Source organism: Zootoca vivipara, chromosome Z2 (assembly GCF_965207765.1).
Source record: "Zootoca vivipara chromosome Z2, rZooViv2.hap1.1, whole genome shotgun sequence".
NCBI lineage: Eukaryota > Metazoa > Chordata > Lepidosauria > Squamata > Lacertidae > Zootoca > Zootoca vivipara.
The window spans coordinates 33,201,745-33,228,660 of NC_142585.1; the positions used below are offsets into that span (position 1 = coordinate 33,201,745).

Below are 26,916 nucleotides of genomic sequence, written 5' to 3' on the forward strand. Positions count from 1 at the left end.
GGCCCAACTTTGTGAAAAGTAAAGGGCTTGGCAGGCCAGTTGAGCACTGCCATTGATATGCCGAAAGAGTGAGCTCTGTTGTCATAGTGACAAATGGGTGGGGCCTTTTTCCATCTCACATGGCTGGATGCTACATCATCCTAGGAGGGAGAACAGTAGGCCAAGGGCAGATGTGCGTGAGAGAGAGTTTTGGGCTGATGCTGGAAGCTGGAGAAACAGAAACTTGTCTTGTTGTGTACTGGACCAAAAGCACTGGCTTGGGGCTTTCCTAGAAACTCAGTGGGGGAAGAAGATCTGTTTGGGTGTCAGGGCTGTGAGGCTCTCCATCCTATGCTCAGGTTGTATATAGATGTGTGTGGATCCCTATATCCCAAAGATACCACAGTCTTTGCTGATTCTCATGCCAAGGAAACCGGACCCCAGATAAGCGCAGGAACCCCCTGCAGTCTCTTTCCATTTGGAAACTTGGGAGGGAAGAGAACAGACCCAACCTTCTATTTTTTAATAAAAGGTAGTGGTGGCTTTGCATTTCTTTTCTTTGCAAACCTGCCTCACCTTTCCCTCTCCCCACTTAGGGAATCACATGGCTTTCCATTTTTCATCAAGTCTCAATGTAAAGAAGCAGCAATTTCTCCAGAAAGCTGCCCTTGGTGATTTTTGGGGGGTGGTGGTGGTGGAGGTGAACAGGGAAACCTGTTGCTGCTCGACACTGATCAAGAAAGGGGCGGGGGGGGCAGGCTCTATTAACAAGCCCGGAGGGTGTTCATGTTCTCACTTAAACCTTTGGGATCCCCAGAAAGGCGGATAAGCCATGCACAGATTAGACGGTTTTTGCCTGGCAATCCTTCTTAGAGATCATTCCATATTGGACACACAACCGATCTCATTTCATCACAGTCATTTCCCCCTGCTCAGTCAAAATAAATAAATAAATCCCATAGTGCTTGGGCCTTTGCTAAGATTGCCAGCTGTTTCTGATTTTAAGGGCTGGGGAGGAGAGCCTAATATTTTTGAAAGGCTGGTCAATTACCACCACTTGACCTGCTCTGGGTCCTTTTTTAACCTTGATGCAGCTTTGGCAGGCAGGAATGGCACAGGTTGAGCTTCCTCTTCCTGGGACAGAGATAAAGCCAGGCATCCCCAAACTGCGGCCCTCCAGATGTTTTGGCCTACAACTCCCATGATCCCTAGCTAACAGGACCAGTGGTTGGGGAAGATGGGAATTGTAGTCCAAAACATCTGGAGGGCCGAAGTTTGGGGATGCTTGGATAAAGCCATGGGGGCGCCTGAGGTCTTCCGCAGTGTACGCATAAGTTTCGCTAACAGCTGCAGGAGCCTCTCATATTGTGTCAGGTAAATATTTAGGAAATTTTGACTGAAGACACAAGGGTTGTTGTGTGTGTTTTTTTAGCACTGCACATCTTTTTGTAGAAGCTGAGAAAAAAACAAAAACAATATATTGTGGCAAAAATAATTCACTGCATTCGTGCACGGGTCAACTGCGGTTCATCCAACTAGATTTAGAGAATGGAACAAATTTTGCAAACTTGTTCCTTTCCAGAATTTGTATATGAACGCCATTATACTTTCCACCCATTTCGGCTGCATTGTCATAGGATTGTCCTCTACATTTACTGAAATGTACTGAAGTAATTCAGTATCATCTCAGCCATACTTTCACCCGTGATCTTTCACTTCAAAAAAAAAAAACACCCTCAAAAAGTGTTCAACTAACTAGGAGAAACATATCTAACAACGGCAGCAAGCTGATCAACCACAGAAACATCAAGGGTTGAATCAACCAATAAACAAAAATAACCTGCCTGTTGGATGTTACAGGTAGGTAGCCGTGTTGGTCTGAGCCGAAGCAAAAAAAAAAAATCCTTCAGTAGCACCCCCCCACCCCCACCCCCACCCTCTGAATATACATAAGGGTCTGGCTCTTCTGTTTCAGTGTACTGTATCTGAAGAAGTGTGCATGCACATGAAAGCTCATACCAAAATAAAAACTTAGTTGGTCTTTAAGGTGCTACTGAAGGAATTTTTTTATTTTGCCTGTTGGATGTTGCTCAGTATTGCTTCTCAAACAGTATTAGCCATCAAATGGATAACCTCTTCGCATATGGTTTTGGTTAAGTACGAACTGAGTCTGCTCAGATTGCACAGTGAAGTCTACTTGATTTTCTTCTGTTTGTAAACAGGAATGCTCTACATTTGAGGGATTATGTACGTAGTGCTGTTTCTGCCTGCTTTACAAAGCCATATGACAGGATTGGCTTTAAACCTTTGAGTATTTCCTTCTGTTCTTTTTGTCACTTTTGTTTGCTAACTGCACTCGATCCACTTAGCAGAGGGCTTCATATGCCCCGAGACCCCAAAAACGTCACTTTAAACCATATTCAGCACACATTTAAAACAGACGACACCCCCCCCCAACCCGCTTCCTGGGGACTGTCATTTGATAAGGGTGCTCTGCCAGGAGTAAACTACAGTTCCTAGGATGTGGGGGTGGGGAGAATGAGAGACTGCAGACTCAATTCAGTTGGACCCTATTTTACTTTAGAAAAGTTATATAGAGAATTTATTTAATCAAGAGCACAAAGTGCCTAAGCAGTTAAAGGGACCCCTGACCATTAGGTCCAGTCGTGACCAACTCTGGGGTTTCGCGCTCATCTCGCATTATTGGCCGAGGGAGCCGGCATAACAGCTTCCAGGTCATGTGGCCAGCATGACAAAGCCGCTTCTGGCGAGCGAGAGCAGCACATGGAAGCGCTGTTTACCTTCCCGCTGTAGCGGGTGATCTACTTGTACTTTTGAACTGCTAGGTTGGCAGGAGCTGGGACCAAGCAACGGGAGCTCACCCCGTCACAGGGATTCGAACCGCCGACCTTCTGATCAGCAAGCCCTAGGCTCAGTGGTTTAACCACAGCGCCACCTGGGTCCCCTGCCTAAGCAGTTGGCACAACCAATAAAGTCAATCAAATTTAAAAACCATCAGACGCAGTAAAATTATCAAACATGTTGGTAAAATCAGCAGAATTTTAAAACAAGTACCTGTACCTGTAACTCACTTACTTACTTATTTTAAAAAAACTTTTTTGTTAGCCTGATTTGTATAAGTGTTGAGCAGATTTCAGGATTGCTGAAACGGAGAAACATGCAATGGTTGGTCCCGAATTTTTGCAAATAATTGAAACACACAAGAGTTCCCCCACTTTTACCAAATCGCTGTATAGAGACAGAATGTAGGCTTACCATATTTCAAACAGTAAAAATCCGGACAGAAAAGTTGTTGAGCTTTTTTAGCAAAATCATAGAAATTACGTTTTTTAGCTATTCCGGACATATGGCAAGCCTGCAGAATGAGCAAAATATAAACACGTATTCTTAAAAAAATTCACTTCTCACTTTCTCAGTTAAAAAGCAATGAAATATATGTTGTAAATGAAAATATAATTAATTAGCCTTGGTTGAGGTGGGGATTCGAACTCTTAACCTAATCTCTCTGCTGCACGTTCACTACGGTCGCCATCTTGGAAGCGGGGAAAAGAAAAAGGCACTCTGGCGACTTTTACCCGCATGTCGAGTAAATCTATCGGACGTTTCGGAATCGAGGATTCATCCTTCATTTCCATCGCCTGGCCACCCTTCCAAACTATTCTACTTTTAAATACTCTATTGTCTAAGTATATCTGTCCTGAATTTAAACATAAAGGAGGACCAGGCTTTAAATAATCCTCGTGCTTATTTTTCCAACAGTACAAAACAGGGACGGAGTTAATCTGCTCCTGATTTCTAATAGCTTTCCAAAGTATTAACTTTCGATTGGTTAAAAGCATACATATTTTAGGATGATATGTTCAGGAAGCAGTTGAATTTTTAAGTCGTGCAGATTTGTTTTCTTAATGTTCCGTAGCTGTTAAATGAAATACTCAGTATGTACCGGTACGTATGTATGTAGCGGTGTAAATGGGAAATGCAGGTAATTAAAGCATTATTGAAGGGGTGGGGAGAGATCATCTCAACTGGCTCCCCATAACTTTTAAAATATAAGTATCCCAAGGTATAATATGAGCTGTTGTTCAGCTTACTTGCGTATTGCATGTAAGGAGAGAAGGGTAGCACTGCACTTGATGAAATATGTGTTTATGGCATGTACAACATGCATATGGTTTAAGATATTGCCGCTTACTTTGTGGCATCTAACCATTTTATTTTATTTTCTGATGAGGTTGGCCAGTTTTGCAGAAGGGAGTGTAACTCCAAGAATGAAAACTCATAAACATTAGCAGCAGTGAAGCTCTGTAAAAATAAAATGTTCCATTATTATTTTTGCATCCACAGAAGTAGTGGGGCAACTTAATATTGATTTTAGGTAAGCTTGGGTGGGTAAACAAGCACATAGACTGGGAAAAGATTCACAGTCTAACGCACCTCACGGGGTTCTTATGAGGAGGACTATGCCCACCACCTTGAGCTCATTGAAGGAAATGTGGAATATTAATGCAATAAGTAGAATCATAGCATTGTAGATTTGGAAGGGATCCCAGCCTAAAGGGCCATCTAGTCCAACCTGTTGTAATTCAGGAATCACAGCGAGGAAGATGGGTGGCCATTTAACCTCTGCTCAAACACCTCCACGGGAGAGCACCACCTTCTGAGACAGCCTGTTCCAATATGCTCTTACCACCATGAAGTTCTTCCTGATGTTTAACTGGACTCCCATTCCTTGTCATTTGAATCTATAGTTTCAAGTCCTGCCCTCTGGAGCAGTAAAAAAACAAGCTTGACCAATGCTCCACATATAGCAGCCTTTCAGATACTTGAAATGTTGGTGTTTAAATAGACTGGACCTAATGCTCAGGGGTCCTTTACCTTTACTGATCAACCTTATGTAAAATGAATCCACGTATGTACTCATGGCTATCCCCTTCATTCCTCACTAATACCACTAAGTGTGGTGGTTTATTATTAATAGGTAAAGGGACCCCTGACCATTAGGTCCAGTCGTGACCGACTCTGGGGTTGTGGCGCTCATCTCGCGTTATTGGCTAAGGGAGCTGACGTACAGCTTCCAGGTCGTGTGGCCAGCATGACCAAGCTGCTTCTGGCGAATATATTAATAATAATATATTATTATTAATAATATGTAATTATTTAGTAAATTCATAAGAGGATCACAGGGCAATTTACAATAGAAAAACAGGGGGGGAAGCATAACAAAGGAGCAAACAACACCCCTTCGCCCCAGCATACGTACAGTTTAAAAGGCCATAAAGGTAAAGGGACCCCTGACCATTAGGCCGTCGCAGACGTCTCTGGGGTTGCGGCACTCATCTCGCTTTACTGGCCGAGGGAGCCAGCGTACAGCTTCCGTGTCATGTGGCCAGCATGACTAAGCCGCTTCTGTCAAACCAGAGCAGCGCACGGAAACGCCGTTTACCTTCCCGCCGGAGCGGTACCTATTTATCTACTTGCACCTTGACGTGCTTTCAAACTGCTAGGTTGGCAGGAGCAGGGACTGAGTAACAGGAGCTCACCCCGTCACAGGGATTCGAACTGCCAACCTTCTGATCGGCAAGCCCTAGGCTCTGTGGTTTAACCCACAGCGCCACCCGCATCCCTTTTAAAAGGCCATAGGTCTGAAAGAGGAAGAATGTGCCTAATGTTATATAAGCACCAGGTGAACCTCCTTGGGGAGCATTCCACAATTGAAACACCACAGGAAAGGCCTGTTCTCATGTTGCCACCCTTCAGGCTTCTCATCAAGGAGGCACACGAAGGGCCTCAGATGGTGATTGCAGGGTCTGGGTTGGTTCATATGGAGAGCAGCAGTCCGTGAGGTATTGCTACCCTGTCCTGGGCTTTATAGGTGAAAACCAGCACTTTGAATTGATCCCAGAATCTAATTGGCAGCCAGTGCAGTCAGGTCAGGATTGGCATTATATGCTCAAAAATGTATTGCCCTGAATTCTTCACCAGTGGAAGTTTCTGAACAGTCTTCAGAGGCTGCCCATGTAGCAGAGGTTACCAGAGCATAAGCAGCATAAGTTAGGCTTTCTGTCCAGCTTTGACTGGTAGTGCAGCTAGGCTACCAGCCAAAGCTGATAGAAGGCACTCTGTGCCACCTGAGCCTCAAGTGACAGCAATGGATCCTGGAGTACCCCCCAAATGCATACTGGCTCCTTCAGAGGGAATGTAATCCCATCAAGAGCAGGCAGCCTCCCACCCATCCGGTCTAGGAAACTGCCCACTAACAGTGCCTCTATCTTATTGGGATTGAGCTCATTTGTTGGCTCTCATCCATTCCATTAACAAGGCAAACACATCCACTGCCTCACCTGCAGATGTAAAGCAGTAGAGGTCCAGTTGTATACATATATAGACACACACATCCTTGTACACGTCAGACCTATGGAACCTAACAATCAAACTGTACTAACACAACCTGGTCTCTTCCACGGCCATCTCCTGAGAGTGGAAATGGGTGTCATTACATCATCCTAAGCAGTTCAAGTGTCCCTAAAAATCCCTAAAATCATAGCTGCCAAGATAACTTGGACAGCTTTAAAGGATTGGGCTGGAATGGACCAATTCATGGAGGAGGCTATCAGTGGCTACTAGCTATGCTTTACCTTCATGGTCAAAGGCAGCACTGCTTTTGAAAACATTGCTGGGAATCACAGGAGGGGAGAGGGCTCTTGTGTTTGGGTCCTGCTTATGGGCTTCCCTTTGGGGCATCTAGCTGACTATTGTGAGAACAGGATGCTAGACTAGATGGGCGGCCACTGACCTGGTCCTGCAGGCTTCTCTTGTGTAGGAAAGACTATTTTCAGTCTCTCTTCAGCAATAGCCAAGTGAGTTTCCTTCAATGCATTCATTACCCTCAGCCTTTGATATTTTCAGGACCCACCCTACTCCTATGGCTGAATTTAACACCGATTTTTAAAATGTAACCTGCCTTGGGAAGAGATGGGAAAGAGCATGTAATAAATCTGAATCCTATATAATAAAGTCCCTGTGTCTCTGCGTCCAGTCCCTGTGTCCCTGTGTCCGCGCTAATGCGCATGTGCCCCATGGACACAGGGACTGGACGAGACGTACACACACGCGCGTTCTCTCCCCCCCTCAACCCTCTGCCTCCCGTCCCCCTGCAGCGGCGGACCAAGATGGCGGCATTGGGCTCCGGGGCCGCCGCGGCCCAGGAGCCTGATGCCGCCATCTTGGTCCGCCGCCACCACCTCTTGACAACCCTACCTAGCCCGTGGGAGGAGCAGCGGGCCGCGGCCTTCCCTTCCTCTCTGCGCTCGGCCGCGGGACACGATGGGAGAGCGCTTTGTTTAATTGCATTCCCGGCGCGCCCTGGGGCCGAGCGCAGAAAGTGAGGGAAGGCCGCGGCCCCGTTGCACCTCTAGCGCCCGTTTTCTTAACGGGCTGAATGAGACTAGTGTATAATAATTTTGTCTTCAGTTCCTTCCTCTGCAATGAAAGAAAAAAAGGTTAACCCAGACTGGTTTTGTCTTTGGAAGCAGGTCACGAGGCAATCAGCTGTGACCCCAAGGAATTGTGCCCCATACAAGGAATTGGCAGGGGACACATCCAGAGACACTGTACAGCAGTCCACTTGAATGACAACCAATTCACAAAAAAGCCCACCTTTTTATTGTGCATATGGTAACCAGGTTTGATGTGTAAAATATTGATAAGCGCAGAGGAGAGGGAAGAAAGGGTAGAAAAGGAATATACCAATGTGGAAGGAGGGGGATAGAATAAAGCCATAGCATTAGCAAATACAAGCTCATACAGTGAGGTTTCCAAGATAAAAAAAGTGTTTTCGTTTTGTTTTTTTACACTGAAATAACTGTACAGAGTTTGTGAAATTTGTCAGAATATTTTTTTTAAGTAAAAACAAACAAAAAGCCACAAGCAAAGACTTTGGAGGACAGAGGTTGAACAGATAATTTGGGGTGGGGTGAAAAGCGTGAATAGACTTTTACTGTCAAGTAGCATCTATCGGAGAGCATGATGAACAGGGTGCATTACACAGAAGGACAAAGAAAGGGTGATTTAGTCACAGGTTCTGGAAACTTGGATGGGTGGGAAATGAGAATAGGCGCAAGGCAAAAGAACACTTGTTTGGTCACGTTAAAAAAATTGCCTTTAGTGTGCTCGCTTCGGCAGCACATATACTAAAATTGGAAAATTTGCCTTTAGTAATGAGCCACCATGGCTCTTCTATTTAAAGTTTTATGTACTAGGGCCTACCTGCCTGGATCTTTTTTCTTTTTCTTTAAAAAATGTTAACATATCCAGATTCTTTGTAAGTTTATGACTTGGCGGTGGTTGCTATTAGGAGACAAGAGTTCCCTCCAAGGAATGAGGATGCCATCTTATTCTGCAAGGAGAGAATAGTTAATGGCTTCCCAGTAGGAAAAGCCACCAATTCAAACAGAACAGAACCTTTTTATTATTCCCCCCCCCCCCCAACAAAAAAAACTATATTTGCCCAGTTTGGAGACAAGCCAAAGAGAGAAGTTCTTTGGGCAAAGACTAGGAGACATCATCTTCTCAAAGGTTGCTTTGTTTCCTGGCAAATGGGTCTTCAAAAAACACAAACACAAAATACCCCCATGTTTTCCAGACACCCCCCAGCAGTCTCTGAAGTGATGCTGAAAGCATTTTAACAGTCACTCTTCCAAAGTTTAATTGTTTTGTCGTTTTCTAGAGCTGCTGAGGCAATGATGTTCTCCGTTGGATGGCAAGCTGTAGAGATCACAACATCTGTTGGGAGAGACAGACGACAACAAAAGACATGGTCACCCAGTGATTTAGTAAACAAAAAAAAATCAATCTGCTTGGGTGAGGGGACTATTGTTGAAGGCAACCTGCAAAACAAACCCACAAATAATTTGCTGCTTGCTCAGTACTGTCTGCACTTACTGGCAGTGGCTTTCCAAGGTTTCGTGCAGGAATCTCTCCCATCCCTACCAGGAGATTGGGGGTTGAAGTTGGGACCATCTGCATGCAAAGCAGATGTTCTAACCACTAAGCTATAATGGACCTGCCCTAATTGCTTACCAACCTTATCTTTTGATAGTTAAGGAAATTCATTCAGTAGGATGAATTTACACTGTTCTGTTCCACTTAGAAAGGTTTCTGTGCATTTTATAGTTGTAATAATTTTTAAAATTGTATACAGTCGTACCTCTACTTAAATATCCCTCTGGATACAGAATCTTCGGGTTACAGCCATGGCAAACCTGGAAGTGTATACTTCTGGGTTTCGCCATGCACGCATGCGCAGAAGCACTCTGTGCACCTTGCATATGCGCAGAAGTGCTAAATCGTGCACTCTATTTACGTAATTTTTAGTGTGAATGGACCCCCAGAATGAATTAAGTTTGTATCCAGAGCAGGGGTCCCAAGCTAAGGCCCGGGGGCCGGATGTTGCCCAATCGCCTTCTAAATCCAGCCTGCAGACGGTCCGGGAATCAGCATGTTTTTACATGAGTAGAATGTGTCATTTTATTAAAATGCATCTCTGGGTTATTTGTGGGGCCTGCCTGGTGTTTTTACATGAGTAGAATGTGTCCTTTTATTTAAAATGCATCTCTGGGTTATTTGTGGGGCACAGGAATTTGTTCATATTTTTTTTCACAATATAGTCCGGCCCCCCACAAGGTCTGAGGGACAATGGACCGGCCCCCTGCTGAAAAGGTTTGCTGACCCCTGATCCAGAGGGTCCACTGTATTCTACTGTGAACTGATTATGAGGGATAAGAAATCTTCTTGATTAATCAAATACAATTACTCTTTTAAAGTCAAGGACACACCCATGACAGAATTTCTGTACCAAAGCATTCAGAAGCAAGTTCACTAGTCCTCAGTGAACCATCTTCAACACACTTTTAGAGCAACCCCTCTACAAGACCTCAGACACTGGAGGGGAATGCTTGCTGGGGGGAATATTACTTAGTCAGGGCTTGCTTTACTAGCTAAGTAAGCAGTCCAAAATAGTTGTGAGTTCACACCACTCAGAGGTAAACCACTTAAAATATTCTGGGTCCTCCCACCTGTATGCCCTTGCAGCTTCTGTACAATTTCTTTTGTTTGGAGGTTCCAAATGTAAACCAGGTTGTCCTCTGAACCAGACACGATCCACTAAATGAGGGAGAAAACAAATGTATTAAAATGGGGGAAAAGAGCAACCTACACCCCAGGCCAACTAAAATGATGCATGCAGGAATTATTATTAATGAACTCTAGAGAAGAGTTTAGAAGGACTGAGCATCCGTTTACTTTCAAAGCAAAACCATGAGTTGACTTTGTAGATTTAAGCTCAAAACCCTTTCCACAGCAACCCAGAAAAAGAAATTCTCACCTTTCCACCAGTAACGGAGAAGTTGGCAAAGATGCAGTACTTCTCGTTCTTGTGGCCTGTGTAGGTCTTTAGGCACTGGAATGTAAAAAGAACACAGAATACACCACAGAAGTCAGAGGCAGAAAAGGAACCCCTCGGGTACATTTCCTTGACTGAGCTTTACAACAGAACATAAGAGGAGCTTAGATGCTGGATCCAGCAACCTGTGCTCACCAGTGTTAGAAACTCAGATGTGTAAGTTATTTGTCAAATGGCCCCTTAAACGTAGGTTGCGGGTGCCATTATAGTCACCTTTGGGCTTTTTTGTTTTTGTTTTTCAAGATAGCAAAGCAAAAAATGAATTGTGTATATTGTCAGCGTTAATATATTTAACAATTCAGTGGGACATTTTACCAATTACAGTAATCTTTCCCTGCCCCCCCCCAAAGCATGTGAATCAATGCACAATTCACTCCAGTGACACATTTTTAATTTCACATTTTACTTGTTTTACTTTCTTCAGTAATGTTTTACTGTGGATTGTTATTTTAATGTGCTGTAAATCACTTTGAGATTTTTTTCTTAAAAATATAAAGCGGTAAAGAAATGAAATGAAAAATTGCAATAATAACTTATGGCTGCAGTCTTATAATGTTTACTAGGAAGTAAGCCCTACTGAACCCAGCAAGTTAACACACATAGAGATTTGGACTGTAAGTAAAAGGGGGGGGACCAACCAGCCAACCGCAACATTTATTAAAAAGACTTCCCCTAGTAAGTTCACTGTTGAGGAAAATATCAAGACTCACCTTTCCTTTGCTGTAGTCCCAAAGCTTAAGAGTGCTGGAGCAAAAGACAGGGAAATGAAGCACAATACTTTAAAATAGTATCTAGGCTTCTAGGGTGTTCAGATGTTTCATATATCCTCATGCCTATATAAAGCAACTATCTGCTAGTTTTAAGCTTCTTCATCAAATGTCTATCATATTTTATTTCTTTACCTACAGAAGAGACTTTCCACTGCGATACAATGGATGGCAATGGGAAAGAGAAGTCACTCTACAGTTTAGATGAGACTTTCCTCTCTTGTCTAAACTTTAGAGTGACTTCTCTCTCCCATTGCCATCCTTTGTATCGCAGTGGCCATTTTTTCTGTGAGCTCATTGCACCTCCCCCACTCAGATATCTGTTCAACTCCCTCCTCACTGGAGATAATATAAGCTTCTGAACTCTCACAGTTCACCCTTTCAGCAACTTGCCCTCACAATCACTCTGTTCCCACCGCTACTTCCCATCTTCCAGAATGGATCCCTGGCACTGAAAGAGTGGCCTTTTATCTTAGGTTTCAAATTGGTCAGAAAAATGAGAACGCAATATATATGCAGAAACATATTCAAAGCTGTCTGGATGGTTATGGCTGCACACACTTCTTTCTCCAGGCTGTTGTGCTAGTTTAGCTAATGTTTAAATATGTACGGTTGTGATCTAGTAAATCAGGAGGTATAATGCCCCTGAATTTGGAAGTTTTGTTTCTTTGATAAAGCTGAGAAACCCTGCCACCATAATTAGTTATTTGCTCTGAAAAAGCAGCACAACACCCCTTGACTCTTACTTGTCCAACGTTGCCGCTAGAATATATTTGCCATTGGGAGAGAACTTCACAAAAGACACAGGAGGATTGTCATCATCTGCAGCGAAGGAAAAGAGAAACCATCATTTTCATCTGAAAGGCTATTATTGTGGGATACGTTAACAGGAGCCTTTGGAGCATGCACACAAAAAACCTACCAATCAGTGTTTTCAAACACTGTCCTGATGCTGTATCCCAGATTCGGCTGCAAGGTGAAGATGAAAGTCACCATTAGTAAGGCAACAAAAAACCATGGTTGGAAGAGAGAAACTAGGGGGACAACACACACATTTGGCAAAAGCAGAGGATCAGACAGTTGGTATAGCTACTGCTCTTAACTGCGGAAGGACAGTATTTGCTGGTGACCTGCTCCCTGCTTTGCTGAGCTATTCCCACCTGGCCTGAGAGGGCTCAAAATGAGTCCTGCAAGCGCTGCTGCTACTGAAGGGGCCAGAGATCATCTTAAATGTAAGTCCTGCAGGACCTAGAGCAGGCATCCCCAACCTGCGGCCCTCCAGATGTTTTGGCCTACAACCCCCATGATCCCTAGCTAACAAGGCCAGTGGTCAGGGATGATGGGAATTGTAGTCCAAAACATCTCTAGGGCCAAAGGTTGGGGATGCCTGGCCTAGAGACTTTTGGGGTGGGACATGACGGCGTCTCTGTTGAGGGTGTCAAGATTTAATCAGGATATGTGTGTGTGAATAAGCTTGTGTGAATAAGCTTTGCTGTTAATGGAATTAGGCTTTTCTATCTTTATTATTAGACCTTTTATGAATTGTTTGGGTTTTCTGTAAAAAAATAAATCCTTCAAAATTTATTGAAAAGTTATCATGTATTGTTTATGACTGAATATGGTTGGTTTTTTTTATAATTACCGTGTTTCCCCTGAAATAAGACGTAGCCATAAAATAAGCCATAGCAGGATTTCTAAGCATTTGCGCAATATAAGACATATCCCGAAAATAAGACATGGACACAGCGCCTCCCAACAACAGCTCGCTGCCCTCTGCCATGCCGCGCCACGCCCAGAGAGGGGAAGGAATGTAAGCAACCATCCGAGCGATTATCTCAGGGAGGGGCTAGCCGGCCTGCCCTTGGTTTCTTTGGCAGAGCTCCGTCTCAACTCCACGTGGGGCTGTTGTTAGCCAGTGGGGAAAGTGAACGGCAGGCATGTGCGATCAACTGCACAGGCACTTCACGGAAATTTCTCGGAAGTTGCCCTCCTCCTGCAGTTGCTTGCTTGTCCCGAGGACATGGGGTGTCCCTGCACAAGTTGGCAGCACCGAGCTCTGCTGCGGGAGAAATGAAGGGGCTGAGAGGCTGCGACTTCTCCTGAGCCCCAAAGCCAACCACGAGGACCTCGCGCACGCTTCCTCGCCCACCCTTTGCCGCTTCCTTCTTGAGGCAAACAGTTCCAGTTCCTCTCTCTGCCCTTCCCTCAGTGCCGCCACCCTGCACTCCGAGCGGCTTCCTCAGGGCACTCACCTCCCGCTGCCTCAGAGCAAGGCAAGAAAGGCAGGTGAACAACGACATCTAAAAGTTTCTTTCCCTCCTGAGCAGCGAACGCGCCACTTACGAGTGCGCAGCAACTAGGCGCCGGCCCTGTCTGTCCCAGCGGTGCCAGAGGCTGCTGTGAAGTCAGGCAGATGTTTGCCGCTGGCTTGGTGGCCGCGCACCCAGAGCCGCCGCCACCGCACAGTTTTCCTTCTCCTCGCTGCTCTCCCCCCCACACCTCTACCCACATCCACAATAGGCTTCGCTCTGAAGTGCAGTCCCCGGTCGCCGACATGCTTCACATGGTGTGTGTGCCCGGAATGCGGCCGGAAGAATCACAGGAAGGGGCAGGCGGGAGGGGGAAGGTACTCAAAGGGGAGCTCGCCGCTCGCTCCGCTGCCCTTTCCTCAGGTGCGGAAGGAGGGAGGGCGAGGCAAGCGCTGCAGTGCATACCCACCGCTTTTTAAATGCAAAGGCCAAAGGGGGGGCAGCTGTCAGCCGACGGGCCCCTTCGCTGTCCAGCACTCTCCTCTGGAGCGGGCGGGTGCCGGAGGACAGCCGCCCTGCCCACTCCTGACGTGGCGCCACCAACACGAGGAAGTGCGGCAGGCAGCAACAAAGAAGCATACAAAAGCAGCCAAGGGGCGGGAAGGAAGCTTGCCCCGCGCCACTAATGTCTATGGGAAAGACGTCCCTGCCCAGAGCCTCCTTCCTGATGGAGACACCCCCCGAAAATAAGCCATAGTGTGTCTTTTTGAGGAAAAATAAATATAAGACACTGTCTTATTTTCGGGGAAACACGGTACACAAGTCTTTTGTAAGCTGACCTGAGAATGGTATAACTATGTAAAGATGACATATAAATAAACGATGATTATAAATGCTGCAGGGATCTTCTGCGTGAAAGCTGTGTGTTCCCATACACACTGTGCGACAGCTCCGTTTTCTTTTTTTACAGGTCAGAACCTGCATAATTATCAGATTAAATAATTAAAAGTGACACAGATCTCCCACATACACAGCACATGTGCGCACACACACATGTGCACACACACCTCTTAGCCTATTCTTCCAATGTTGAGGCTTAAAATTATCAATATTTAAGATACAGCCAGTCTGAGCCAGTTTAGCGGCAGGAGAACAAAAGAGCTGCCTCTTGGGGGGGTTGGAGGAAGGGGCTGGAAATTAAGTCAGAATTCTGGACAGAGGGACCCATTCTCTACTCATCATTCCTCGGGTGGCTGAATGCCCCCACCTCAAAAACTCAGGATCTAAACCCAGCCTTCTCTCCTTCTCCCACTTACCAGAGGCCATCATAGCTGCTGGACACTATCAGGGAGCCATCACGGTTAAAATGCACCTGGAGGCAAGAATTTATTATTAATTGAATTTATACTGCCACACATAAATAAACATTATTTTGGTGGCTTACCAAGAGGCAATATTGCATCTGTGGTACAAGGCACCTTTTTCAGGAAGAAAATTCCCTAAGGTTGGTGCCAGAATGCCCCCCATATCAAGACCCAATTTAAATACACTGCTGCTCTTTAAGAGACTCTGCCAGTTTGCTGAACATTTACTGCAGAATGTAAGGTGTAAAACATCCACCTGGAGCCAAAGACTGCTGTGGCATGGAGTGTTGTATTCCTATGGAGTAAGCATCAGATGTAGGAAGGATTTCACATCTAGCAGGGCAAGCTTTCCTCCCCAGCTGACACTGCTAAACCATTAGCCAAACAAGGCGATGGCAGCAGCAATATTTTACTCCACTTGCTCAGCCTGGAAGACCAGGAGTTCACTCAAGAAGCTTGAAATGTTACTGGCAGGTGGCAGGCAACTTTGTCACAGGGCGGGGCGGGAGCAGGGGAACATAAGGGACAGCCCAGCTCATCTCAACTCATCCCAAGAGGACCTACCGCTGAAACCGGGTCAGAATGGGCTGGCAGGGTTTTTAGGCACTTCCCGGTTTTGACGTCCCATATCCTCACACTCTCATCAAACTGGAGACAAAACAAAGGAATAAACTCAGAAGACTTCAGTATTGTCTCTTAAAATTTCAACTACTTGTAAAGGAACTCCATTGACAAAATCAGGGACAAGATTTCTTTGTGGTTAATATCTTCACAAGAAACCTAGAATCAGGTTCCATCATCTCTCCTCTTTCCAAAGCAAGAAGTCACTGTTCAAGCACCTCTGTGTGAAATCAGGGCAAGGTTTATTGCACAGTTGAGATTTTATGAACAACACTACCTCTACTGCAAAAACAGTTTTATTACCAATTTTTGTTCCTTCTCCTTGCTGTCCTGTTACACAGCCATTGCACAGAACATCCAAGTTTGAGCTACAGCAGAGACAGAAAGTGAAGGTCCACCCTGGGACTAAATTAACAACTGGGGGGGGGGCTTTCCAACCGTCCTGGAGCATCACAAGCTACCTGTCCTATATAGCAGCTGCTCTATAGAGTGCACTGCAGGGACACCCAACTCACAAAAAGCAGAGATAGACAGAGCTTACTCCTGCCTTTCAGCAGGAGGCCCAGATCCAAATGGCTTGTCATCTTTATGCATTTTGGAAGTTAATGGAAATTACAGTATATGCTTTAATAGATAGCTAACACGTGAAGAGATGTAAATTCTGTAAAGGAGTGTGAAAGGAAGTTATTAGGATCACTTGCTTCCTCAGACTGTTTTAAGAATGTGCCAATAATGCTTGTGCAGGAAAAACTCAGCTTTAAGCTAGCCTGGCAAGGAGCAGGCACCCTGTTCTCCTTGCACCTGTTCTGCACCTGTGTAAACCTAAGGTAAGGAAATGCCTCTGTATAAGCCTGTGTGCTTTATAGGCCTGTGGACTCTACCTTTCTGACTCAAATATCACAATGGTGTGTTCACTGATGAAATCAACAACAGAGCAGATGCTTGGCCAATATTTCTCTTCCCTTCTCCCCGCCCCCCAATACATTAGTTGAATATCTGCCATGGCAAGAGGAAACTGTATCCTACCAGCACCATGATGCCCTGAAATGAAACAGTTAATGCCTGCTGCAACACAGCTAGAGATTTGAGTCAGAGCTTGGCCCACCATTTTGTCTTATGAAAGAGATAGCAAGAGCGACCCACTGCCTCTTTTCAGCAAAAGGAAATGCTCACCGATCCTGAGACAATGAGGTTGGACTGTGGGTTGAAATTGCAGCAGAAGACATAGTTGCTGTGCCCCTTCAGGGTTTTCAAGCATTTCCCCTAAAAAGATAATAAAACAGTAAATGGGCCAGAGCTCCATATTCTTAGGACTGGCTGCACAGTGAGGAATGTAGCACCATATGGTGCAGACACAAGAGATAAGACACACTGGACTGGGACTCAAGTTTAAAATGCTCAGCTACTGGGTGGGAGAGAACCAGTGTCAGCTCACCTGGAGACAAAGCTACATCTGCAGGATGTCCCTGCTCCCCATCCCCCGATGTTAAGTGACCACAGCACCATTAGTGGAATGGACCACTAACAAATTTAATGAGCCAGCAATGCAGGAAGGGAATTCCTATATCTTCCCTTCAAAAAGTTAACCAAAAAGGGAACTGCATTTTAAAACTATTCAGCCTGCAAAACAACTGTGTTAAGACAAACTCACAAATCTTGGCCTTAAAAAAATGCTTTGCTATCCATGCACATTTCAATGAAAATATGTACACTACAGCTCTCAAAGTTTAGCTAACACAAACTTCTTTTTGTTGTCAGGAACATAAATACCCACGAGAAGGAAAATGTGTGTTAGATACAGTACAGCAGTTTTAAGATTTTTAAAGGCTATATATCTGGTGGCCAGGTCCGCATTAAGGGGTGAAGGTATTTTATAGTTTGGACTGTTAATAATAATAATCCACACACAAAACGGATTATATTACTGCCTAAAATGGGTCTCTGACATTGTCTGAATTATCAGGATGGACCCCATAAAGATTTATTTTAACCACACAGGTAGTTTTTATGTATTTGTTGTGCACAGACTGCTGGCAACATTTTGTAAAATGAACAGGATATAAATTGAGGTAAATTTATTTTGAACTTTTAATCTGGCCTTTTAACTACCAAGAGCAGACTCAGGTCAATGGACAGGAAAACCTAGAAGTCGTGATAAAGCTGAATTTGTGATTCAGTGCATGAAAAGTCAGAAGTGAGTTTAGCTGGATCAGGAGCACCATTATAGATAGATAGTCATATTAGAATCCAGTTAAGGCTCTCCAAGATGCCTGAGTGGTAAGCAAAACAAGTAGGGGATGCAGCTACAAGCTTCTTACCGAGCTCACGTCCCAAATTTTGAGAGTTTTGTCATCTGAAGCAGATACAAGAAGGTTTGAATCAGATGACCAAGCAACATCAGAGATTCCCTGCAACAGATAATGTTTAGTTTTTTACAAAAAGTCATTCACCTGTGTTTAACTGATAAACTGTGTACAATTTACACAGAATGAGGTAGTTACAAATGCAGACTGTAAATAGGATAATATTTCTAAATGCTCCCTCTAGCAAAAAAAAACCCTCCCTCCATGCAGCAGAGCATAACAGAAAACAACAAGGGGTTAGCCAAACAACTCCTTCTCTCTCATGTACTATTTTGCAATGAACTTTTCTCACCAAACAACCCAAGCAACAGAAATGGTGAACGATCTACTTCTGAAGTGAGCAACTGTTGTAACCTATTACCCATGCCCCCATAGGCTAAATCCCTCCAGGCAAGAAGATGGTTAAAAATCCCCAGCCACTTATTCCTTATTTGCATAGGCAGAAGCCGCTGTTACATCTTGAGGCACTTGTCCAGTTAACTCTACAACAAGTACTTCAACCAGTCCCCTTATTAATTGGGAGGTACTCACCAGCTTGTGGCCAGATATGGTTTTCTCAAATTTGCCGTCATAGGCACCCCAGATTTTTATAAGCTTATCAGCCGCTAAAAAAGAGAGAAGAGAATCCACCAATAGAAATTATTTTAGGCACCTTGACCCTGCAACGTAAGGGGGGGGGGCCATGCAGGTATTTTTGAACTCTGATTATACTCTTTTTAGAGAAGATGGGGGTTATAAAGATGCATTTGTTTAAGTGAATACATAAATACAGCCCACCAACATATGATATTAGCAGAATAATTTTCATGCCTCTCACATCTGAGGCACATTGTACTTGACTTGCACAAGGCATATAAATTCAGTTTCTCTTGGTGTAGCTTTAGTTTTCATAGTGTACAGGAAGTCCCAAGTGAAAAATTAGCGATGGCAAGAACCATCTAAAAAGGGGAATTCACTCTGGAAGAGCATCTGCTTCGCATGCAGAAGGTTCCAGGTTCAATACTTGGCAAACTGAGGTAGAGTTGGAAAATAACTCCCCACTTGAAATCCTGGAGATCTGCTACCAGTCAGTATTGATGATACCCTGACCAGAATGGACCATGTATAAGGTCCATTCCCACCCTCTCAGACAGGAGAGAATGCCTAATCTTTGCCCCAAGAACACATACAGTAATCTAAAAAAACAAATGCTTGTTTCATGCATGTGCTGACACAATGAACACTCGATTTCTTAAACTGGGAAACAGCCCTAGAAATAAATGTGAATAGGAGTCAGGAAAGGATCCCTCTTGACCATGCGGAATGGATACTTACAAGAACTGGCCAGCCACTCCCCATTGGGACTGAATTTCACTGATGAGACAGCTTTTGTGTGTCCTGCCAGTGTGAACTTCAGGGCATAGTTTGGTTTTACAGGGGCAGGCTGAGAAAAGAAAACCACAAGAGATGCTTCAAGCACAGCCCTACAAAACTTGCAAAACTCTCTGAGTCTGACTCAGCATGCTGTGGCCTGTCAAAGCACCTGTTATTGATGTCCCAGGCAGGCAGGATCCAAACCCAACAGTTATTCAGGAAACAGTCAGAAATACTCAAAGAGAAGGGAGACCAAGATGGATGGAGGCCAGACCTAATCAAAATGATCAAGTTTAATTTGACCTCTAACAACCCTTCTGTGTTGTGTTAGATCAGGCTACCTCAAACTCAGCCCTCCAAATGTTTTGATACTACAATTCACATCATCCCTGACCACTGGTCCTGCTAGCTAGGGATCATGGGAGTTGTAGGCCAAAAACATCTGGAGGGCAGAGTTTGAGGAAGCCTGTGTTAGATGCTTGGAAAGAGCTGGATCCCAAATTTTCCCTTACAATCCCTTTGGATACTTTCCAAAGAGAGGCAATCTATAAGCAGGCAACAGAAAACAGCATGGCAGTTAGATCCTTATGAATGAATCTAGATCTGCCTCTAGTGCCAGAAGAGCCGGAGCTGGGTTTGGGTTCTTAAATGAACAGTATCCAACAAACACGCCCCCACAAAATCAAGTCCATACACAAGAGTTTACCATGTTCAGAATATTTGAACTTGCAGACACAATTACAGCCCAGAAGCCCTGACACACACCTTGCTCTGATTGGTTGAAGAGGAGGGTGTTGATTGTGTTTTGGTTGATTCTGAATCTGGCTTCTTCTCTTCCGTTGCCATGGCTATGAAAACTAGCAAGCCAGGATCTGGGCACTTCACGGGATGGAAGTGCAAGCCAATTCAAAGGAGGGTGTCTCCTACTAGAAAATGGGGAGAAGGGGAAACATTTTTGCGATGCAGAGCTTACTAAGGATCAACAAAGAATGGTTTTCCAAACTTAAGGCAGCCAAGGAACAAATCACGCACACAAGCCCCAAATTAAAACCAGAGACCCATTGCACCAATACACCTTCAACCCACATGAGTCCTGCTGGATCAGACCACAGCCTACCACATCCTGCAACAGCCTTCCCATTTGCTCACCAGCACCTGATATTCCAAGGTAGAGCATCTTTGAACATGGAGGTTCAATCATGCCCAAGGACACTTTTTAAAGCTTCTTAAAGCCATTATCACACTTTGTAGTGACCATCTCTTGGACTGTGATGACAGTCTCCTAAAGCTGATGTTATAAATTCTTTAGTGTTTGTGTACGGGCTGACTGGAGAGGCAGGAGAGAAATTAGGGGTTGGCTTTTAAGCAAGTTACCAGTCCTACTCCAGGGCTTTGTCCTTCAACACTTACTCTCCTGTTCTGCACTGGCTTTTTCCAAAAATAACTTCCAGGGGGGTAGCCACAGTAGACTGTGGCAGCAAAGACAAAGAAGAAACCATTGTCTCTATTCAGACCCAAACACAGCATATGCAGTGATCTACTACCAGGACTCTTCTGCATGCTACACCTAGTCCCTGCACAAGGGAGTCACTGGCACAAATCTGACATCAGAAAAAGGCAGTATTTTTTTAAATAAAGACCCAGTAGTACATTTCAATCTGAAAGGACACTATGCCACTGATCTTGAGGTGACCAGACCTAAGCAAAACAATTTCAAAGGCAGGGTCCAGAGAGAAACAACTGAGGTCAAATCTATTCTATACATTTAAAATCCATAACTTCCCCCAAAGAATCCTGGGAACTGTAACATGTTGAGGGTGCTGGGAATTGCAGCTCTGTGAAGGGGTAAACGACAGTTCCCATCATTTCTCTGGGGAAAGCCACATGCTTTAACAGTGCAGATGCAATCTATGATTCATCAAGAACTTCACATCTATTCATTTGGATCTGTACAGAGGCAATGGTTTCCTTTCCCACTACAACTGTTAATTCAATACTGCCCAGTTGCTATGGCAGAGTCACTCAGCTTATTTTGCATATAATTCTTAAGTGAATTTAAGACACTTCATTGTTTTTCCCCATTAAACATATTTTCCATTTGAAATTTTTAAAACAGAAAGCTGGTAAAGCTTGCCTCCCATTCCACATCTGTGCAAATCTGCAAAAGTAATACAAACTGCCATGTATAAGTTATTGTTAAACTGGGAAGTCAGGCCCTCAAACATGCAAGGTCTGGGTGATTTAAGAAATGAAGTCTTCTGGGTTTTCAATACCAACAAATGCTAATAGTAAGATTCAAAATGAAATTAAATTAAGAGTTTGGGAGTTTAAAGGTCAGCCTGCAAACCACCTAGGGAGAAAAGAGGGTGTTAAATAAGGCAGGGTCATTTGCTGTTGCAGCAAAACCCCATCTTCTATGCCTGAGTCTCCAAAGAAGTCTGATAAAATGCTGCACTCATATTCTAGGAAATTTGAGCTGTTACTGCAGCGGGAACCATCTCACTGCAGCATTGCTACAGGTGTGCTTTCACCAGATATAGCAGGACTCTTGCCTCAAGGTGTAGTACAGGCAATGTATTATATTACACACAGAGAGACTGTCGTGTCACATTAAGCCACAGTTTTAAAACAACCTATGGTTTATCGAGAATGAGCAGGGTACCAGCACTCACTTCTCAAAAAAATTCAACCTTGTTCCCGTTTATCAAAGACAAAACAAGTCAGAGTTGGCCTTGAAGGGCTGTCCATATCTGGACTCTTGTTTTTGCTTCCTCCGAACAAACCACAAGTGGTAAGCCAAAAACAAACCTTGGTTATTGCTGTGGCTTGTTTGAAGGAAACACACCACAAGCTGAGGTTCAGAAGACACAGGAATACAGAAAGCTGTCCTAAACAAAGTCAAATGAACCCTTGTGTTCATCTAGTCCACTAATGTCTGCACTAACTGGCAGCAGCTCTCTAAGGTTTCAAACAGGGAGTCTCTCCCACAGAAGGTGGGCAGGAAGAGGAGCCACTAGGAAAGGAGGGATGATAGACTAGGTGGGCCTAGTAACATGGATCTCCTTAAGGTCTTACTGCTACTGCGGGTGCAGGTAATGATGGATGGTATGGAGGAGGAGAAAGAGCATTAGCACTACTGCTGGCACTGCTTTAATACCAACATTAAATAATTCAATAGACAGGGGTAGTAACATTACTAGGAGCATTATCACTACCACAAACAATAATCGCAACAATTAGTAGCAGAATTATTACTAAGAGCGTTATTGCTACACTAATACAGCCGCGCGCACACACACACACACATGCCCCACCTTACGCATGACCAACTCGACCGCGTATATGCACAACGCTAGGAAATAAACAAAAAGATGGTGGGACAGAACTGGAGTATTTTTGTGGCTTGCAACAAGACCCTCTCTAGAGCTCAAAGAGGACTTCAGTGAGGGCAGAGAAGTGCAGCGGCCGCCGCTTTTTCACGTGTCCTCCAGCCTCCAGACAGCCCGAAAGCTTCAACTCTAGTTGAAGAGAGTATTGTGTGGAGAGTGTGTGGGAGAAAGAACTGGAGAGCAGGGGGGGGGAGGCAATTAGAGGCTTTTTAGAGGGTGCTCTCCCCTTACGTGATTTTTTTTCCCGCTTATGCACACAGGGGCCCAGAACCTAATCTTTGTTTAAATTTTTTGTTGGGGGGGGGGAGGATGCCTGTAATACAAACAGCTGTAGGCATACCACAGAAATATTTGGGTTCTGTTCAAGATTACCGCAATAAAGCAAACATCACAATAAAGCAAGTTACACAAATTTGTTGTTTTCTCAGTGCATATAAAAGTTATACTTACTCTTGGGAAATGATATATAATGAATTTTAAGAAATGTTGAAGATAACATTTGTTAAAAAAACCAGAAGCTTTTCTGTTCTGTATTTTAGGACAAGAATTGCCAAAAGAAAAACAGAACCTATTCATGTATGCTACAACAGCGGCAAGAATCTTAATAGCGCAAAACTGGAAGACCGGAGAAGTACCATCAAAAGCACAATGGCAAGAAAAGTTGATGAGCTATGCAGAAATAGCAAAGTTAATGGACAAATTGTGTGAAAAGGACAATAGTGACTTTGAAAAAGAATGGGAACCTTTTACAATATATTTGCAGAAACAACAAGAAGAAATTATTATTTATTTATTTATTTATTTATTTATTATTTTTATTAATATACCGCCCTATACCTGGAGGTCTCAGGGTGGTTCACAAAAAAGATCAGAATATATTTAATCAAAATAAAATAACCCAATAATAACCCCCATCGATCACTATGTCATCGTTTATGTATTATTATTCTTTTTCATCTGGTATTTTAGTTGGTTAGTCTTAGTCACACACACCAACACACACACCTACATTCTGTTTCTGTTTCTTACATTTCTATACTGCCCTTCACCTGGCAGATCTCAGGGTGGTTCACAACATAAAAACACAAAATACACAATGAGAATGAGAATAAAACCAAGCAACCAAGCAACCGCTCCCCTTCCCTCAGGTAGACTGCCTCTGCCCAGGGAGGCTCCCTCCCTCCCTCATTCTGACGTAACTCAACAGACCTTCAGTTTCTGAGCAGCACAATTCAATGGCTGGATTTAAATAAACATTTACAACTTTATTTACAGAGAATAAGAAGTTTAACAATGTGACAACATACTACAGTATACAAACAGCAGAATGTATCATTTGATGTAACAAACCAGAAATGGTAGTTGAGTAAAGTCAACAGGGAGGGGAGAAATCGGAAAATGTATGTTTATGGGGATTCCCCGTTCTACCCTGGCCACATTCAGTCCCACCCTCTTTTGGCACCGTTGCTGCTAATATTACCCAAGTATAGGCTCTGGAGTAAACTAAGTGCCTTACAGATGCCCCCATCTCTGCCCCATTTTGATGAGCTGAAAAAACTGAGGTAAAGGAATAATGATCAAACCTACCAAGACAGCTGGGGCAACTTCAGAGCTTCAAATTCTCCACTCGACTATGAAGCTCACTGGTTGCGACCTTGAGGACCAATCACTGCCTCTCAGCCTGACCTACGTTTCACAAGGTTGCTGTGCAGATAGAACAGGGAGGTGGGCAGAACTTAGGAGCTCCCTGTAGAAAAGATGGGATATCATTGTGATGGCACACACAATAGTCCTAAACACAACCGAGCTGGAAGTTTTCCTGCACATTCCCCTTCAAATCAACAGGAACCCAGGCAACGCTACTGCTCTGCAAAGTGCAATAAAACTGATGTATACCAGTACTAGTAGTTCCTTAGCAGTCTCATTATGAAAATTAGGTATTATTCAACAGTAGTTCTACCCAAGAGTAGGACCACTGGGATTAATGGACACAGAATCCTAGAACTGTAGTTGGAAGGGACACCAAGGGTCATCTAGTCCAATTCTCCGCAATGCAGAAACCACAGCTCACAAATCCCAGGCAGATAAGTCATCAGCAGTGTGATCCTATGTATATGCAGTCCAAAGTAAGCTTCATGTACCATCAAAAAAAAAAATATGGCAAGAAAGGTTGATGAATTATGCAGAGTTAGCAAAGTTAACAAACTCTGTGAAAAGGACAATAGTGATTTTTTAAAAGAATGAGAACCTTTTACAGTATATTTGCAGAAACAACAACAATAAATGGACTTGTTGGCAGGATTTAAATAAACATGTACAATCTTATTTACAGAGAACAAGAAGTATTATGTTCAAACAGCAGAATGTATCATTTTATGTAATAAACCAGAAATGGAAGCTGAGGGAAGTCAATAGGGAAGGGGAAAATTGGAAAATGAATGTTTAGTAAGGATATTGGATATTTGTTATGAGAAAAGAAATCAATAAAAATTATTTTAAAAACAAAGTAAGCTTCATGGTGTGAAACAGACTACCTGGGAAGGTGGTGGACTCTCCTTTGTTGGAGGTTTTTAAACAGAAGTTGGATGGCCTTCCAACTCTGATTCCAATTTTATGATTCTATGATTTCCTCTCAGCCTAACCTACCTTACATTACTGTTGTGAGAATTAAAGGAGGGGAGGACAACATAGACCTCAGCATGAAAGGACCCAGTAGGTCTCCATGATTCTGTTTCCACACGGTCCGACTTTTCTTCCTAACTGTCCAATATTCAATTGGGTGCACGGTTAGAATTCTCTAATTTCCCTCTCTCTTTTAGGGTCCCTCAGGGATTCATTATCAGTCCTCACCTCTCCACAACCTGTCCCTGTGCGACTTCATCAAACCCTACCCAGGGAACACCCCTCCACGCTGCTGAATCCCCTTCCTCCGCAAGGAAAGGGCAGGGGCGCCACTGCGCACTCTGCATAGGATTAACTTAGGCCCATTCACGGCAATGGGTCTGCTCTGAGCAGATCCTCGTGGGATGCAACCCATTATTACTATTGGGGGCTCTACTTAACCGTCCCCTCTTCAAGCATCCCGGCACCCATTACCTCATCGCCATACCTGTGCCACCACCGGCAGCCTTATTACTTCTGGTGGCACTAAGCAGCAACCTCACCGGGAGCATGGCCACGACTGTGGTGGCACTCACTACCCAGGATTCCCGCGAGGGGCATCACCGCGATCGGTGGCACTACTTAGAAGAGTAGCCCGAGCATCGTGGCCGCCGGGAAGCCTAACCGTGGTGGCCCATAAGTAGCAGCGGCAGGAAGGACGGCGGGAGAAGCGTGCATGGGCGCCAGCGTGCATTTCACCACCCCGAAGGAATCGCTACTGGGCTTCAGCAGGAGCAGCTCTCTCCCCTCCGCGCGTGCGCTTTTCCCGCGAGGAAGCGAGGGATGGGCGGATGGTGCGGGCCCAGACTCTCCCCCCCTTCCCCGGCCCCCTTCCCTCCCCCCCCCCTCAGCGATCCGGTTCCCCTCTCCGGGAACGAGGCGGAGGTGCCGCCGCCGCTTTTCTCCTCCACAGTCGAACTCACCTCAAGGCGCGGCTAGAGGCGCCGCTTTCGCCGCTGCTGCCGCCGCCTTCACCTCAGCGCTCGGCGGGAGAAGCAGCAGCAGCAGTAACAGAAGCGGCGGAAGCTCTCTCTTGAGGAGGAGGGGATACCCAGGGCCTCGCGCAGGCGCACTAAACGGACCCGGCTGGGAAAAAGCGACGCACCGCTGACGGAACCCGCGCTCGCTGCAGCTCGAGGAAAAGCGACGGTAGCAGCAGCGGCGGCGGCCCAAGCGCATGCGCTGTACGCACGGGCCGGCTTCGCCGCGATGACGTTATCAGACTACAATTCCCATCGACCCGCCCCTTAAGCGCAGAGACCAAGGCGTGAAGGGAGTTGCAGTCCAGGGAGAGAGGCCCCACCCTTAAAGGTATAGTGTCCGCAAAGGGACAATGGTCTTTTTCTTTTCCAAAAACGGACGAGGCCCACCTTAAAAAGGGGCGGGGATTAGAGGGGTCAGGAGAGCAGGCTGACCTGAGCGCGCTGCTACGGAGCGCCCAGAGGAACCAAAAAAGGCAGGCGGCGTGGATAAGAACGCGGACGCCAAACGCCTTGAAAGAGAGCGACGTCTTTGTTCGCAGCCTGAATGTGCGAATGGGTTGGAAGCAGGCAAAAAAAAAGAAAAGAAAAAAAGAAAGACACGTGTCGGTCCTTCTCAGGGCAGGGGCCGAATTAGAAGCGACGAGGCTTGTATAACTGAGCGAGACAGAAGAAGCTTTCCTTACCTTTATACATTGCATAAAGTATTA

General features: G+C 44.8%; 1 protein-coding gene and 1 non-coding gene across 3 annotated transcripts; one reads left to right on the forward strand and one right to left on the reverse strand.

The window, feature by feature from the left end:
- Positions 1–4,095: 4,095 nt before the first annotated feature.
- On the forward strand, positions 4,096–4,218 carry LOC118084607 (U6atac minor spliceosomal RNA). The gene has a single exon (XR_004692529.2). It is a non-coding gene; the product is annotated as a U6atac minor spliceosomal RNA (small nuclear RNA).
- Positions 4,219–7,639: 3,421 nt separating this feature from the next.
- WDR5 (WD repeat domain 5) lies at positions 7,640–26,524 on the reverse strand. 2 transcript variants are annotated; one of them, XM_035113134.3, is made up of 15 exons: positions 26,150–26,524; positions 24,153–24,312; positions 19,942–20,102; positions 19,138–19,246; positions 18,355–18,428; positions 17,779–17,868; positions 16,634–16,723; positions 15,404–15,487; positions 14,792–14,847; positions 12,149–12,195; positions 11,973–12,048; positions 11,170–11,203; positions 10,382–10,456; positions 10,074–10,161; positions 7,640–8,781 (listed from the first exon to the last, which is right to left on the reverse strand). In XM_035113134.3, exons 3-15 carry the CDS (start codon positions 20,020–20,022, stop codon positions 8,681–8,683), a joined length of 1,005 nt encoding a protein of 334 aa, XP_034969025.1. In that variant the 5' UTR covers positions 20,023–20,102; positions 24,153–24,312; positions 26,150–26,524; the 3' UTR covers positions 7,640–8,680. The 2 variants fall into 2 exon arrangements, with proteins under 2 accessions (XP_034969025.1, XP_034969027.1); XM_035113136.3 differs by having other exon boundaries at positions 19,942–20,099; positions 26,150–26,418.
- Between the last annotated feature and the right edge of the window lie 392 nt (positions 26,525–26,916).

Bases quoted from the DNA above. Each gene is read 5' to 3' on its own strand.
- WDR5 (XM_035113134.3), bottom strand. From the start codon at position 20,022: ATGGCAACGGAAGAGAAGAAGCCAGATTCAGAATCAACCAAAACACAA. The intron at 16,724-17,778 runs GTAAGAAGCTTG...TTATCTTTTTAG, and splicing joins AAATTTGGGACGTGAGCTCG to GGGAAATGCTTGAAAACCCT. The intron at 10,162-10,381 runs GTGAGAATTTCT...TCCCTCATTTAG, and splicing joins TCTCCGTTACTGGTGGAAAG to TGGATCGTGTCTGGTTCAGA.